The sequence below is a fragment of the Dendroctonus ponderosae genome, unplaced genomic scaffold (assembly GCF_020466585.1).
Source record: "Dendroctonus ponderosae isolate FM_Combo_2020 unplaced genomic scaffold, Dpon_F_20191213v2 Dpon_F_20191213_4, whole genome shotgun sequence".
Classification (NCBI taxonomy): domain Eukaryota; kingdom Metazoa; phylum Arthropoda; class Insecta; order Coleoptera; family Curculionidae; genus Dendroctonus; species Dendroctonus ponderosae.
Genome location: NW_026018611.1, coordinates 14,074,124 through 14,088,958, shown reverse-complemented (window position 1 = coordinate 14,088,958; position 14,835 = coordinate 14,074,124). Strand labels below are relative to the sequence as shown.

General features: G+C 34.9%; 2 protein-coding genes across 4 annotated transcripts; both read left to right on the top strand.

The window, feature by feature from the left end:
- The first annotated feature begins 775 nt into the window (after positions 1-775).
- LOC109546506 lies at positions 776-4,716 on the top strand. Its single transcript, XM_048665924.1, has 2 exons — positions 776-1,122; positions 3,916-4,716. The coding sequence occupies exons 1-2, from the start codon at positions 990-992 to the stop codon at positions 4,671-4,673; spliced, it is 891 nt and encodes a 296-aa protein (XP_048521881.1). The 5' UTR covers positions 776-989; the 3' UTR covers positions 4,674-4,716.
- Positions 4,717-8,035: 3,319 nt separating this feature from the next.
- LOC109546514 lies at positions 8,036-14,590 on the top strand. Of its 3 annotated transcripts, none has more exons than XM_048665945.1 (4): positions 8,036-8,490; positions 10,645-10,746; positions 11,677-11,948; positions 12,610-14,590. In XM_048665945.1, exons 1-3 carry the CDS (start codon positions 8,347-8,349, stop codon positions 11,929-11,931), a joined length of 501 nt encoding a protein of 166 aa, XP_048521902.1. In that variant the 5' UTR covers positions 8,036-8,346; the 3' UTR covers positions 11,932-11,948; positions 12,610-14,590. The 3 variants fall into 3 exon arrangements, 2 of the variants coding, with proteins under 2 accessions (XP_048521902.1, XP_019773052.2); XR_007281364.1 differs by having other exon boundaries at positions 8,037-8,490; positions 11,677-13,337; positions 13,411-14,590; XM_019917493.2 differs by having other exon boundaries at positions 8,037-8,490; positions 11,677-14,590.
- The last annotated feature ends 245 nt before the right edge of the window (positions 14,591-14,835 follow it).

Genomic DNA, 14,835 nt, shown 5'->3' with positions numbered 1-14,835 from the left:
TTGTTTATTGTTTATATAAATACTTTTTACAGATAAAAAAATCTTTGGAGCATTTTTAGGAACAACTTTAAAACATCCGCCTTTTGTGATAGGAAGCCGTGCATTTTACAACAGCCTTCAAGACACCAATAAACAGCTACCATCTTTGCAGATTATTGACGATTTATGAAAACAGATAAGGAAAAAGATAATCTGAAAATATGAAAATATTATTATTCATTTTGAACAGAGGTTTCTGTTTAAATATTAATCTGTAATTCTACATAATACATATTAAGTAGCGGTTTCAGCGGTGAGCAACCCGATGCTATGAACTAGCTCTAATGGGAAAAATATCCTGTTTTCCATTTATTTGTTTCTTGATGAAAATACCACCTGAATAATAAGCTAAGTGATTTCGACTTACCCAACAAAATATTCACAAATTACGTATTGGAGAACATGGGGAAACATATCACAATCCAGTATGTGCCGGAAGCATGAGGCACGAAATCATACAACTTATCACAGATTATATCGTCAGAAATGAATAAAATCGGCATAGGCTTTTTCTTTGGATGATAGCGAATAATCAACAGCGACAGACATCTTGTCCATGACAAACCCATAAACAACAATGGGGAAGATTTATTTGACATTTGACTCGCGTTATCGCATTTATCCACAGAATATTTTCCTACAGTGGGTTATTTCATGATTTAATCTGTAGCTCTTTATCGTCTGCAGCGCCTCTGGCGACTATGAAATCAGTTGTTCTCGGTTAGGTTTTTAAGTGAGAGTGCCCAGGGCATGGTCACATCTTCCGCTCGCGTCTCTCCCGGCTTGGGATTATCAGGCAACCTGTATATTTTAGAAACCTTGAACCTTGACAACGTACTAGAGCTCGTCCATTAGATCCGAAATCACTCGGGCGAATTCGTACGAATCATTGCGAGTTCGCAGTGTTTCTGACCGAATAACGAGTATTGGTTGTGGCACACCGAGTAGAAATGGATGCTGAAAAACTAATAAATCTTGTAAATGAAAGAAAGCCTTTGTGGGATATGACTGAAAAATCATATAATATGAGAGACATACAACGCAAATTGTGGCAAGAAGTGGCAGTTGAAATAAATGCTGATGGTAAGTTAAAATAAGTATACATTTATTCTAAAAATACAATTCGTGCAAAAAGAGGAAGGTGTAAACAATATCAAAAAAATATTGTTAGAGTTCACTTAATTTATTTTGTGCTCACATTTCAATTCATTAAATATGCGGTGTGTCCTTATTAAGTTTGAACGATATGCGAAAGTTGTTTATTACTAATTTTACGAAAATATTATTCTTCATAAAAAGTTCAGGTTGGTCCATTAACTAAAATGAACCATACGACATTTTTTTTCAGTCGCATCGTGGTATATCAGAAAATATGAATTTTGTTTACGAATAAAGTACATTTATTATTCACTTTCTTGTGACAAACGTGATAACTTTTCCGTTTCGTACAGAAACTAATAAGTAAATTCTCACAAACAAAATTTCGAATTAACTACTTTTACATTTGCATACAAGAGCATACATCTAGACAAGGACAACATACATAAGACAAGACATACATTTATTTGAACATTATCTATTTTATTTAAAGTAATCATTTATTTCAAGAGTATGTGTTATGCAGTTCTTGAGATGCAAAATAAATTTTAAATTTATCTCTGACGACATAAGCTGAACTGGATCCTCTATTTCACCCAGGGTTCCAAATCAGACCGTTCTCGAATGTGTTGGGTCAGGTATTTGTTCCGTACAAACTATTTGCTGCTCTCCCTCTCTATCAATTATAATGTTTTGCAACAGGCGTATGCACTTAATAAGTTTATCGACATATTCAAGATCTACTTCAATTGATTTTTGCACCTGCCTTTTTCTTCGGTGAGTCTACCTGTTGCATATGACTTGCAGTGACACATGATATGTAGAGTAGTTTCGTCCTCTAATTTGCACCCACTGCAGGTCGGTTGATCGCTCAGTCCCATCCTGAAGGGGTGTTTTTTGCAGGGGGCGTGTCCTGTTAAAAAGGCCACTATCCTCCTTATTTTTTGTCTGCTGAGATCTATCAGTTCACTTTTACACACTGGTTGTGGAGGTCTCACCAACTGCCTTGCGGTAAGGAGTCGCGGTGTCTCGTCCCAGTACTTTCTATGTTGTTCCAAGACCCACTGCCCAATTTCCGCCCTAACTTGGGCATGAGATATGCCACAAGCAGGTTCTTGGTTGGTCAGTGGTTGCTCGGCCCCTGCCTTAGCAAGTTCCGCAGCAATCTCGTTTCCTTGTTTGCTCCTGTTTGTCTCAGTTACCCAAATGAGTTTTACTCTGTTTGAGCTTTTCCCCCCATGGTCGTTAGTTCTTTTACACAATCTAGCACACATTGTGACCTGAGTGTGCACGATTTAACTGCTTTAATGGTGGCTTCATCTTCGGTTACCATGGTAATGTGCTTACTTGTGTGTATGATAGTATGCTTGAATTAGAGCGACATCTAAGATGTCTTTAGCGTACCCTCACTGAGGGCAGCCGAAGCCGTCCTGCAGTGGTGAAGATTTATCTGAACGACCCACACACAGCCGAGTCGTCCAGCCAGTCAGACTTTCCGCAGAAGTGCTGAAGTGCCTGCGCCCTGTGTCCCCTGCTCCATAGCGGGAATTGGTGCTTCAGGATGCTGCCCCGGAGCCTCCGCGTTACCAACCCGCCTCCCCGAAGAGCCATGTTCCTGGTCTTCCACAGTACTAGGCGGTATCTCCTCCACCTCCATCTCCATAGTCGCGGGGGTTGGTATGTTGACATGTCGCCCCAGTGCTGGCGGGTGCCTTCCTCTTCGTCGTTACTGAATGTTTATTTACCCCTTCCTTTCTAGCCTCTTGGGCTTGTACAGGTCCCTTCCTAGAAGAGAGGGCCCTGAACATAACCCTCGAGAAGTTGTAGTAGGGTCTGTATTGGTTCTCTCCCAACTTTTCCCACCAGCTCTAGTCCGTGAGTATCGTTAGCAGCTTACGTTCAGATTGTTGTGGAAACCGTTCCTGTGTAGTCTCTTCTCCGCAGGGGTAATCTCGGGATGAACACTCTTGTTCGCTTTGGCTTTGGAAGCATGTTTGCCTCCACAAGCACAAGCTCCGCTTCATTCCATGGTTTCGCCTCCCTCACAACCGCGGCGATCCAGTCGACAGTGGCCTGGTCGAAGCGGGTGGTCAGAAGAGCGCCCCTCCTGGTAACGGCATTCTGCAAACTTAGGACTTATCATCCCTTGGTGCAGCTCGTCGATTTTTTCCAGCAGGCGCCTCTTTATGAGTTTTCCCTGCTGAGGAGAAAAGTTTTTCTCGGAATATCCGACATCCGCTATGGCCAACTTGATCCCGGAAACCGTATCCTTATAGGCGTTGGGTGCGGTTGCCCACATCCGCTTATATGCTGGCTTATTGGGTGTGCTCCTCTCCGACCGTTGTCGCTTTTGCGTCCCTGTCGTTGTAGCTTTTTTGGTGTGTGCTGGTTCCCCTGGGGGTCTATTTAGCACACTTTTGGTAGGTTCCAACTTTCGTTTTTCCCTATTCTTTTTCAACTTCCTGGCCGCTCCCGAGAGTTTTTTAGCACCCTTCGGTACTTTGCCAGCTGCGGAGCCCGATGGTTCTTCTGAGGAAGTCCCGCCGGTATTTGGTGGTGGCACGATGGTTGGGTTCTCCATATCATTTCCAGGAGCAGTTAAGGAAGGGTTGGGTCCATGCACACAGATCCCCGCATGTGTGGGTAAGGCTGATACAATGAGATGCGCCTGTTGCAAATAGCAGCACACGCTTCATAAACAATTCGTCCAACCGTAACGTCTGATATTTGAATACCTAAATAAGTTGAATTATTCCAACTATATTTTATTTGTTTCAGTTCATGTAGTGAAAAATAAATGGAGAGGATTGCGAGACACTTTCCGAAAAGAATTGAACAAGTCGAAAAAATCCAAATCTGGAGATGGGGCGGAATCGCTAGTTATCTCCAAATGGCCATATTACAAGATGTTGTTATTTTTATCTGAATCTGTTGCACGAAGGAAGCTGCATGGAAATGTATCCCCACAAAAGAAAAAGACTGAGACCTCCGATTCTGAGACAGAACCCATATTGGAAGCTGCAGGCAATATAATAAACTATCATCCAACCATTGAGGAACAATCGCAGCATATGTCAACTAAAGATATACAGCAGCCCTCCACATCCGATACGAAAGCTACAAACATACCGAATACGCGGTTAAATTCAACTCTGCTGCGTAAGAAAAACAACAATTGCCCAAAATATCGTAGGAGTTCCGACAGAAAATCAATGGACGACAAGTTTCTCGAAACAGAAAGCCCAAAACTGGAAATATTGTCTCAAAGCGAAAAAGACGACACTTGCAGTGAGTACCAATTTCTAATGAGCCTCTTGCCTTTTTTAAAGGCTGTACCCCATAAACGACAACTGTTTGTGAGAAATGAGCTCCATCAAGTATTTATTGAAGAAGAACAATTATCGTCGATACATCTGCCTGGAGTATCACATAGGTGCACCGAACACATTTTACAATATGCAGATCAAACAAGAGAATATGATTCATCTCAACCGTCCCCGTCAACACAAAGCAATGTTTCGGACTTTAGCGATTAAATTACTTCATATTTTTCCTTTTCAATAAAACTTTATGTTGTAACTCCTGTACTTATAACTTACCTTAGAATCACACTCAATCGTTCTTCTGGTGAAATATTCTGACGGAAATTCGACATTTTTGCAATTTCTTCTTTTATGGCATCTAAAAGATATTTAAACGAATCCGGATTCATGCGATAGTAATAAAAAATAAATTCTCATTCATTTTTAGATCTTCATATAAGTCATGGAATTCTCCAATTTCTTTTCGTTTTGCTAATATGTTAGAAACCCAATAAGTTTTCTTTTTAACTTTAATTGCCTTCTGACAAGACAGCTATTTTCCAAAAGAAAATCATCCATTACTGTTAAGACTTGCATAATTACGCTGGCTAAACGCAAGGTTCTTAGAGTATACAGGTTACCTACTACTTGGGAACCTAAACATTTTTTATTTATTTCTTTAATATATATGCCTATCTATAGAAATCGCGCATACCCAATAGCAGCCCTCAAATCGTAATATTTAAATTGCAATAAACAATTAAAGTTGTGACCGCACGTTATTCATTCGAAACGACAACAAACGCGCGGGAATGGTCGTGACGTCATAGCGCTGGTCGTTCGATCCAAAGGCAATACGGGAATGCGGCTTGTCGTTGAATTGTCTCGGTGTCTGACTGTTTATAATTCGTGCTGTGCTTTATTACCAATGGAAACACAATATTACAAATTCTGTATGGTGCGGCTGTCTCCTAGTACAACTTTTAAAACGGCAGATAGGCTATTTATTCGTGTAACTCGAGATAAAAGCCGGCGTTTAAAATGGTGAAAGGTTTACAGAAGACCTCACAAGGATATTTATGACAAGACTACTGCCCATGTATGTGAAGACCATTTTAATGTAAGTATAAAAAAACGATTTGATTTTGCCTATTGTATAACAGATATTTTCAATTTCTATTTTGTTTGCTTGTCGGCTGTATATATATATTTAGTATTTTCTTCAGCTTCCAACTTTTATTCAGCTCCAGCTATTTCAGTAAATAGGGCTCCCATTTACTGAAATACCATCAATTTCGATCTCCCCATTCCAAAAGTGAGTACTCCAGGCCATTTCCGTTACAATATAAATAATCTTTATTTCCTACAGAAAAAGGCTATCGACCCAATCGGTCTTTCTGCCCCTCGGCTTTATTATAGTAATAATAAATAATCACCTCAAAAATAGTTAAATGCTATACTAGACGATAAAAAGAAACAATAAGTATCTGCGAAGGCAAAATCTCGTTTTATCGTCGTATATTTAATAACTATTATTTTTGTCATGGAATATGAATATTAACACATATTTTTGTATGTAACTTTAATATTATTTATTTATTCCAGCCGGAAGAAGATATGGATAACTATGTTAAATTCAAGTTAATGGGAGGTCTGAAAAAAATAAATGAAACTTGTAATTTGCACCCATACTACTGTAGAATCTCCATAAGAATGCCTTCCCGATCTGTAAATAACGTTTTTTTACATAGTACATATTTTTGTACTTAACATTGTTATTCTTAGTAACTAAGGATATATTTAATCATTAGCGCTCTATTTTGCATCAATACCAAATCACTTTTAATGATGTAATTTGTCTGATTGCTCTTTTACAACACATGCGCCAGTCATTTTGAGACATTTTCTTTTCCTCCTAATACAGTATAGAAACATTTTAACGATGATATCAAGACTGCGGTTGCATATTTACATGCTCCGGATTGCAGCCGCAGCGGCCCGCGAGCCGCTTGACGTCACAACTGGTCCCAGCCAATGACGGCGCGTTACACGAATGATTTGAATTATACAGTTTTTAATTGCTTATATTAATTACATAGAAATAAAAAATGGGTTTTTTGTCAACTGCGGTGTTTTTAATAATATTAAGTTACGTTGGTGAGTAATATTTTTCAAATCTAATTTGTACAATTTCATTTTTTTTTTATTTAATTTTAATTGACATTTTCCATTTCAATACGGTGGATGATAACGTTACTACTTATTCAAATACGTTTATTTCTGTTAAAACAAAATGAACGTTTCTGCTATTTCTGCTAATGGAGTTGTGTTTGTGTTGTTTCGATAAGTACTATCGAGTACTAATCTAAGATAGAACAAATTAGCCTTTTGAAGTGAATTTTTAAAATATATACCCCACAATCAACCAGTCAAATCCACGCAAGTGGATACTATGATATAAATTGTCGTGCAGGGAAATCCTAGTTACAGGAGAACCGCATTCTGCCGATAAAAAAAAGTGTGCACAGCGGGAGGGCGAGTATCGGGCAGAGGAACCCCATATTACAGCGAACAGATTGAAGCCTGCGCAGATTGAGTCAGGACCGAGTCAGTCCCGTTTTTTCTCCCGGTTAAAGTGGTTAAGTTCTAATTTACGAGTTTTTTTTTAGGAATTTCTGTAAGACGTAAGATCCCATCAGGCAAAGTCACATTTCGACAGGTTCGGTCTATTCTCTAGTAACATATGTTACACGTAACACACGCTGATGCGATTTATACCTATAAATCTCATCAGCGTGAATATATGCAATCCATTGTCAAGATGTTTAATAGACACCACTCGCGATCTCCCAAGACGAAAGAAAATGAAATTTCGGGGGCACGCGTTTTTCATATTCTAAGAAGGGTTTTGGAAACGTTGGATACGATACGAGCCGTTTTCTTTGAAAGTGGTAAAACTCTATTTTGACAAAAAAAATGTTAAAGATAAAAATGAATACAATTTATTCAAGGGGGTCCCTTTAAATGAATATTTTTTGCCTCCTTGGTTTTGTCTACTTTTCTGTAGGTAAACAATCGTAAAGTATATTTTCAAATTCTCCCTAACATTGATAAGATATTCCCGGAAAGATCGATTGGCAGAAGGGGACCAATTGAATGGCCTCCAAGATCACCGGATTGAACACCCTTAGACTTCTTTCTTTGGTCTTTGGTCTATCTTAAGTCCATTGTTTATAAAACACAACCTGCTGATATTGACTATCTTAAACTGGACAATATTTTGAACAATTTAATAAGATTGTACGTAAGCAGTTCCTATATGATTTATTGTAAAAATTTCTCTACCGCAAATAAAAAGTTATTTTTGTCAATAATCAATAAATAAGAAATAAGATCAAAATAAAAAATAGTACATCAATGTTTAAACTAGATTTTCTTTCTGTTATTCAACCATTTTAACAGTTCTAATCATATGTATTACAAGGATACTCAATAGAATCATTTTTGTGTAAACACTGACTAAATATTCATTTAAAGTGTCCCCCTTACAAATAAAATTTACGGGTATTTCCGATTTTTCATATTATTAACTGCAAGAAAGATATTAAGGGTGAGAAGTTTTGAAATTGACACCCCGTATATTTAAAACTGCGGTTTTCTTTGCCATACATAACAATATCAAATCAATAGCTCTGCGCCTGGTCAGAATATAAGCACTCTTAACCCGATATTTCGCTCTAAAAGACAAAATAAAAAATGTTAATTTCAATTTCTATTACCAGCTATGCACTTCCAACTAATAGCTAAATTTTAATTCGATCAAAGTAAATAATTCGATAAGCAATTTGAGGGCTGTGAAAAATCTTAACAATAAGCGGTTGTGTGAAAGATAACATATAAGTGAAAAATGGCAATCGAAGGTTCGTATGAATATGAATGCATGAGAGCAGAATTACTGGGCATTGATAGGCCAGATTACGATGAATTTATGAAAATTAAGGCCGAAAAGGCTGCGAATGAAGAAGTGGAATTGACAACTGAATGTTTAAAGGTAAGCTAAGCTTTAAAATATTTGCAGTTCATTTAAACATTCATATACAAAACAATATAAAGTGTTAATTACAGCGCTTTTTCTCTGAAAAATGCATAACTTCTAATTCAAAATAAATCGTAACTTGAAATTTTCGCTCTCTACGGAAGACGGTTGAACCTGCGAGTTCGAGAAAAATTCACTCAAATCGACGCATTGTCTAATTGTTCCGGACTGGATAAAATTTGTTCGGAAAATTAGTGTTTTCGCACAAATGCGCGTTCTCCTTCAAAAATTCATAACTTCGAATCTAAAGCAAATTCGAATTTGAAAATTTCACAATCCCTAGAAAACCGTTGATTTTCTGAAGAGTTCTGATGATTTCACCAAAATCCCTTAAAACGCAAAAATTAACGATTTTTGCTTTGCTTGCTTTTGCCGAAACGGCAGAAAGACTGATTGGGTGGATAGCCTTTTTCTGTAGGAAATAAAGATTATTTATATATATGAACGATTTTGCGCAAATGATCGCTATACTTTAAAAAATGATGACTTCGAATACAAACTAAATTTCACCTTAAAATTTTTACAGTTAGAGAAGATAGTTTTTAAAACTTTCATTAAAATCTCTCCAATTTTTTATGTTCCAAATGTGAAATATTTTTTCAAAAATTCCTATTTTTGAATCGAAAGCAAGAAACAATTTGACACTTTTATAATTCATGGAAAACAGTTGAGTCTAGAAATGCCAAATATTTCACTCAAGTCGCCGGAATTTCTGATTTTTTTGGAATTGTTAAAAGTGACCTGAGAGTGAATGTATTGTCAAAAATGCGGTTTCTCTTGAAAATTCATACATCTTACTCCAAAACAAGCGAAAACTTGAAATTTTTCCCGTTCATATAAGACACTTCAATCAACAAGTTTACAAAAGTTCACTAAAATCGCCCCAACTTCTGATTTTTCCGTATTTGTTTAAAGTTGTAAATAAGCTGTTCCTCTCAAATGCATTTTCTCCTTTAAAAAAATTCAGAAGCTCCAATCCAAAATAAGTCACAATTTGAAATTGATTCAATCCATAGAAGATAGTTGAGCCTACAAAGTTTGAAAAATTTACCGAAGTTGCCGCAATTTAAAATTTTTCGGGCTTGGTAAAATTTGTTCTGAAAATAAACGATTTCGCACAAATGCGCTTTCTTCTTTAAAAATTAATAACTTCTAATCCAAAGCAATAAGCTTTCCATAGAAAACAGTTGAGTCTTACAGTTCTGAAGTTTTCACGTAAATCACCTCAATGAACTCCTGTTTTGGATAGAGTTGTTAAAAAGGCGTTAAAAATTTTGAGCAAATAAGATTTTTGTTTGAAAAATTCATAACTTTGAATCCAAATTAAATTGAACCTTGAAATTTTTAGACATTTCAGTCAGCCAGGTTGAAATATTTTACTCAAATCGACGAAATTATTGATTTTCCCGTAGTTGGTGAAAGTCGTCCTGTAAATAAGCGACGTCTCACAAATGAGCATTTTGTTTTAAAAATGCATAGTTCCGAATAGAAAACAAGTCACAACTTGAAATTTTTACGATTCACAGAAAACTTTTCACTGAAACCCCAACTTCGAATATTACCGGACTTGGAAAAAGTTGCCCTAAGAATTTGTGTTTATGTGAAAATAAACTTTATTCACGTTTATAGGTTCACGTTAGAAAAATATACAGGATGTTCCATTTAAAAACATGAGTTTAGGTCGTCCAACTTTTCTACCTGAATCCGTATCCGTATTCTGAAGATGGAGAAATACTCAACAACCAGGATAAAGAGAGTTTTGCATGAAACATTTCTCTTTGTGAATTTTCAAAATTGACAATTTTTTAAGCCAGCAAACATTTTCAAATTTTGATTTTATCATTTTAAATTTGACCTAAAAAGAGCACATTACATCTATACTACTTTTTGGATAGCACTAACAGTTATGGAGATTAATTTAAATTAAAAGTGTCGGAAATGGGACACCCTGTATCGAAAAATTATAGAAAATTTAAGTTTGTAATCTAAAATTTTCGAATATTTAAGTTAAGATCCTAAAATAGTTGTACAATTACAAAAATAAAACTGCAAAATAAACACACAAATAAAAATATACGACAAATTTGAATAGATCGTTTATTATTACAGGAGACCCATGCCCAGCAAGAGGGACTACACCAAGTGAGTGGTAAACTTCATGAATTGAACAGTATTTTAAAGTCGACACAGAAGAAAATAAATAATTTGACGGTAAGTAAGTCTTGCCTTATATGTATTATTGCATTGAACAATCCCTAGAAGTTTGATACCATCGTGCTGAATCCCCCTGCATATTACCTCCGCTTTTTCGTTTGATATATATTTTTTAAATAATTGATTGAATCGCAAATAGCTTTTACTTATAGCTATACTATAGGCGCTTATTTTATTAATAATATTAGAAATAAGTCAAATATGTCAACACCGTCGTTCTGATTTTTAACGTGATGCTTATTAACGTTACCGCTACTCGTACGTAAATAAACGAACACGTTATTCTCTAATAACGTCGACGGTTATTTTTTTTTACTAATGCGCATGCTCAGAATAACGGATAACGTAAAACGTGCTGCGATTAAGGGGCCTAAAAACTCCCTAATAAGAAAGAAATTCACGTTACGTTGAGTCAATAAGGTCCATGTTCACGTTAAGTCAGTAAGTTTCATTTCCACGATTACGTCCAGTCCATAAGCTCGACATTAAGATTAGTTCGGTTCTAAAAATATTGTGTCAATTTGGGAAATAAAGTTCTTGAAAACATACTTTCCAATTAATCAATAAAATTCTAGGTAACGGTATATTTTATCACTCTAGTTTTATTATTATCATTTTGTTTGTTCTTTAAGTAGTTACTTCTTTCCCATGTTTTGTTTTTGATTTTAGAATATTTTCTTTTAAGTTTACGTATGTTAAGAATTATGTTTCTAATAAAGGAAATCATTATATATAATCACTATTTCTACTATCTTCATCATTCTGCATTTTAATGAAAAATTTCAAAAGTAACATGTGTCCTTTAAAACCTATTACCAAAGTAAAACTGAAACGTTGTAACCCGTTACAGAAAATTAACCGTTTGTCACAGCTCTAATCCGAAACGACATTGCGAAACCATTTTGTTGCTAATTTGCTTGGTTTCAGGCACCATTTTCTCGATTTGTGCGGGCAAAAATTGGAATGCCTGCTTCATCAAATGAGCAAGACACCCGAACGACAAACTCTGAAAATTTGGAAATAAATCCCGAAGAATTTAAGGAACCCGACCGGGCCGACTCAAACGACGAGGCTCCTAATCGAGATCATGTGCCTCTAATTGATAACTTAATCGATAAATTCGATAGGACCCAAATCAGTATGGAAGTACAAAACAAGCAAATGAAAAAATTTATGAAGTAATGTTCTCATCAAATAAGGTACACATTAGGCTTTTTATCCGTAACTCCATTATTTACAAACAAAAGAAACAAACTTGTATAAAAATATTAACATTTATTGGGAACTTTACTTCGTTATTAGTAAATAATATGCAAAGTGTTGTCGAAATGAATGAATGAAAGCAATATTAAAATATTGGCCATATACATATTTTTTACGTGCTAAAGATAATAGGAAAATAAATAATTTGACTTATACTTAGTAGTGCTACCCAATTTTTAACACACTTCATTATTTCAATTTCTTTTCAATTGACTTTCGGGAACGGAGACAAGCAAATTCAGCAGTTAGTGACAACAAAAGTTTTCAAAGCCTATTTTAACTAACTATCTATTTTAACATTGCTCATTGCTTAACGTTGCATATACCAGTGCGCAGTGTCTGGTACAATTTCCCGGCAAATCCTTGAGTAGAATGAATGCGAAGTGAACATTTTTAAATATAAAATACAAAATCATAATTATTTCAAAGAAGCTCAGTTTTTCACAAAAATAAATTTGCAATAACAATTTGTCAGCAAATTAGTTTTGACGAGTTGAATTGCAGTTTTAAATGGCAACTCTCGGAGGAAGATTCGATATACTGTCTATAAAATGCACATAAATAACATAAAATCCTACTTGACTTGATTATTTTCAGGGGAGACACTAAGAACTTCCCAGTATACTCTAAGCAAATAACGAAAATTATTTGTAGACAAATTAAAAATTCTTCTAAAATTGTAAGTAACATTTAGAAAAATTGTTATATTGGGAGACATAAACAGCAGAACAGGTAAAAAGACCATGGGCCGATTTGGAGAAAAGATTTTTAACATCAATGAAAACCGATTAATTACCGTATGCGACCAACTAGACTTAAAAATTCAAAATAAATTTTCCCAACACAGGGAAATGCACAGATATACCTAGACCAAACCCTTCCGAAATCTGGAATTACTAATTTCTTATTATTCTTTAATCTTATTACTAAACAAAAGACAAAACTAGAAATCCAAGAGATCAAAGTAAAACGCGGACCAACATGCGGAAGTGATCATTATAACCTGGAAGCCAAAATTCTCTTTCCTAATTAAGGCCAAAATCTTCACCAATAACAGCTGGAAGACTCAGGGGATAGAAAAATTGATCACTTATAGATAAAAGCCTATATAAAAAAGGAGAACTCAAAGAAAAACTCAAGGCACATTCAGGAGAAAATCCAAATGAAGAGTATGATTACATTCAGCATTACATCTAGCCGTAAAAAATCACTAGATTTAATGGAAGAAAAATCGAAGAGGAGAAAACCATATTGATGGGGTGCGAAGATTGAGAGAGAAATAGAGGAAGAATGCCAGATAAAAATTCAAGAGCGCACAATCCAAGGTAAGAAGAATGATTAGTGACAATAAAAATGTAGCATGAACGCAAAGGCGCCAGAAAATAGACTCTTATTTAGGAGGTCGAAGAAGTACCGAAAGTTAGAAGACGATAAAATCAATTAGAAAAGAAAAGACCAGAGTGATAATTTCGCCAATATCAGACAATGAATGGGATGCACACTTTAAAAAACTTTTAACGGAAGAAAAAGTCGAATTTAAAGAAGAAGAAGTAAATGGTGCATTTAGAACGATAGGATCTACAATACCCTTAACTATAAAAAAGTAAAGAAAAAAAAACTTGTAAAGTCTATACTAATTTTGTTTTTACTGAATACCGTTGTTAATACCAACTAAATTTGGTTCACCGACTGAATTTGTCACACAGTCTTATCAGTTAAAATTAAAATGCAATGTTTTTTTTTAAATGTTTTTACGTTATTCTCCATTAACCTGTTAAGAGCGAAGCCGCCAATTTTAAAAAATCCCGTACATTGAGCCCAATATGTTAAACCGTTAAAACGTCCGGTGTATTACGTATAATTAAAGCAATATACTTAGTAGTTAAAACATAATGTTACTTTTATACAAAATAATTTAATATTCTCGAATGAACAGAATTCATCAACTCGAATCAACTGAAATATTGCCCGACTAATTAATGATTTGTAATTAATACAATATTTGTAATTAATAAAATATTTAATTTATTCGTTTCAACTAATCAGTAAGATATAAGAAAAACTACGAGTATGCCAGGTGAATTAAAATAGCATTTGTTTTTCATGTTGTTGAGGGCTATAAAGATACCAGAACCACATACTTTTGCTTGCAATCTACACTGAGCTTTTTGCTAAAAGGGCAATCTTAAATATACCTACCTACTTTTTCTAATAAAAATGATGATACAAAGATCTGAGCTTGTTCTGAAGTAAAATCTCCGAAAGTTACAAAAAACGAAAAAATTCTTAGTATTTTTCTCTCTTCAACTAAGTTCCCATGAATTAAACAGTTGAATCATGTCGATTTTGAATCATGTTGGAAAACAACATCTATGTAAATATTTGTGAAGAATTGTCATGATGAAAACCAATCACTCAAATTGGAAAGCTGATAATAAAATTATTGTTAAGTATTTTAAGGTCATTAAGATACCTATTAAGTGTTGTGCTCATTGCGATTGGATCTTCCTAAAAGTTTTTATTATTACTAGGTTTCGATGTTATTAAACAAATATATAAATTATATATATTTGTATACATATATAAAATAGGTATAAAAATAATATTTGATATTGTAAGCGGCCTTTTATGACACAACCGTTGTACTACTTAATAAATAATTTGTTGTGTGTGTTATATTATATTTTTCTTTCTAAACCTGTGAAATAACTAACACCTTATAACCAAAGACTTGTTTTAAAAAAGATTTATTTCGACCAAAAATTACAATTTATTAGCTTGTAAAAAGTAAGAAAAACACAATTATTAACTCTGGTCATTCGA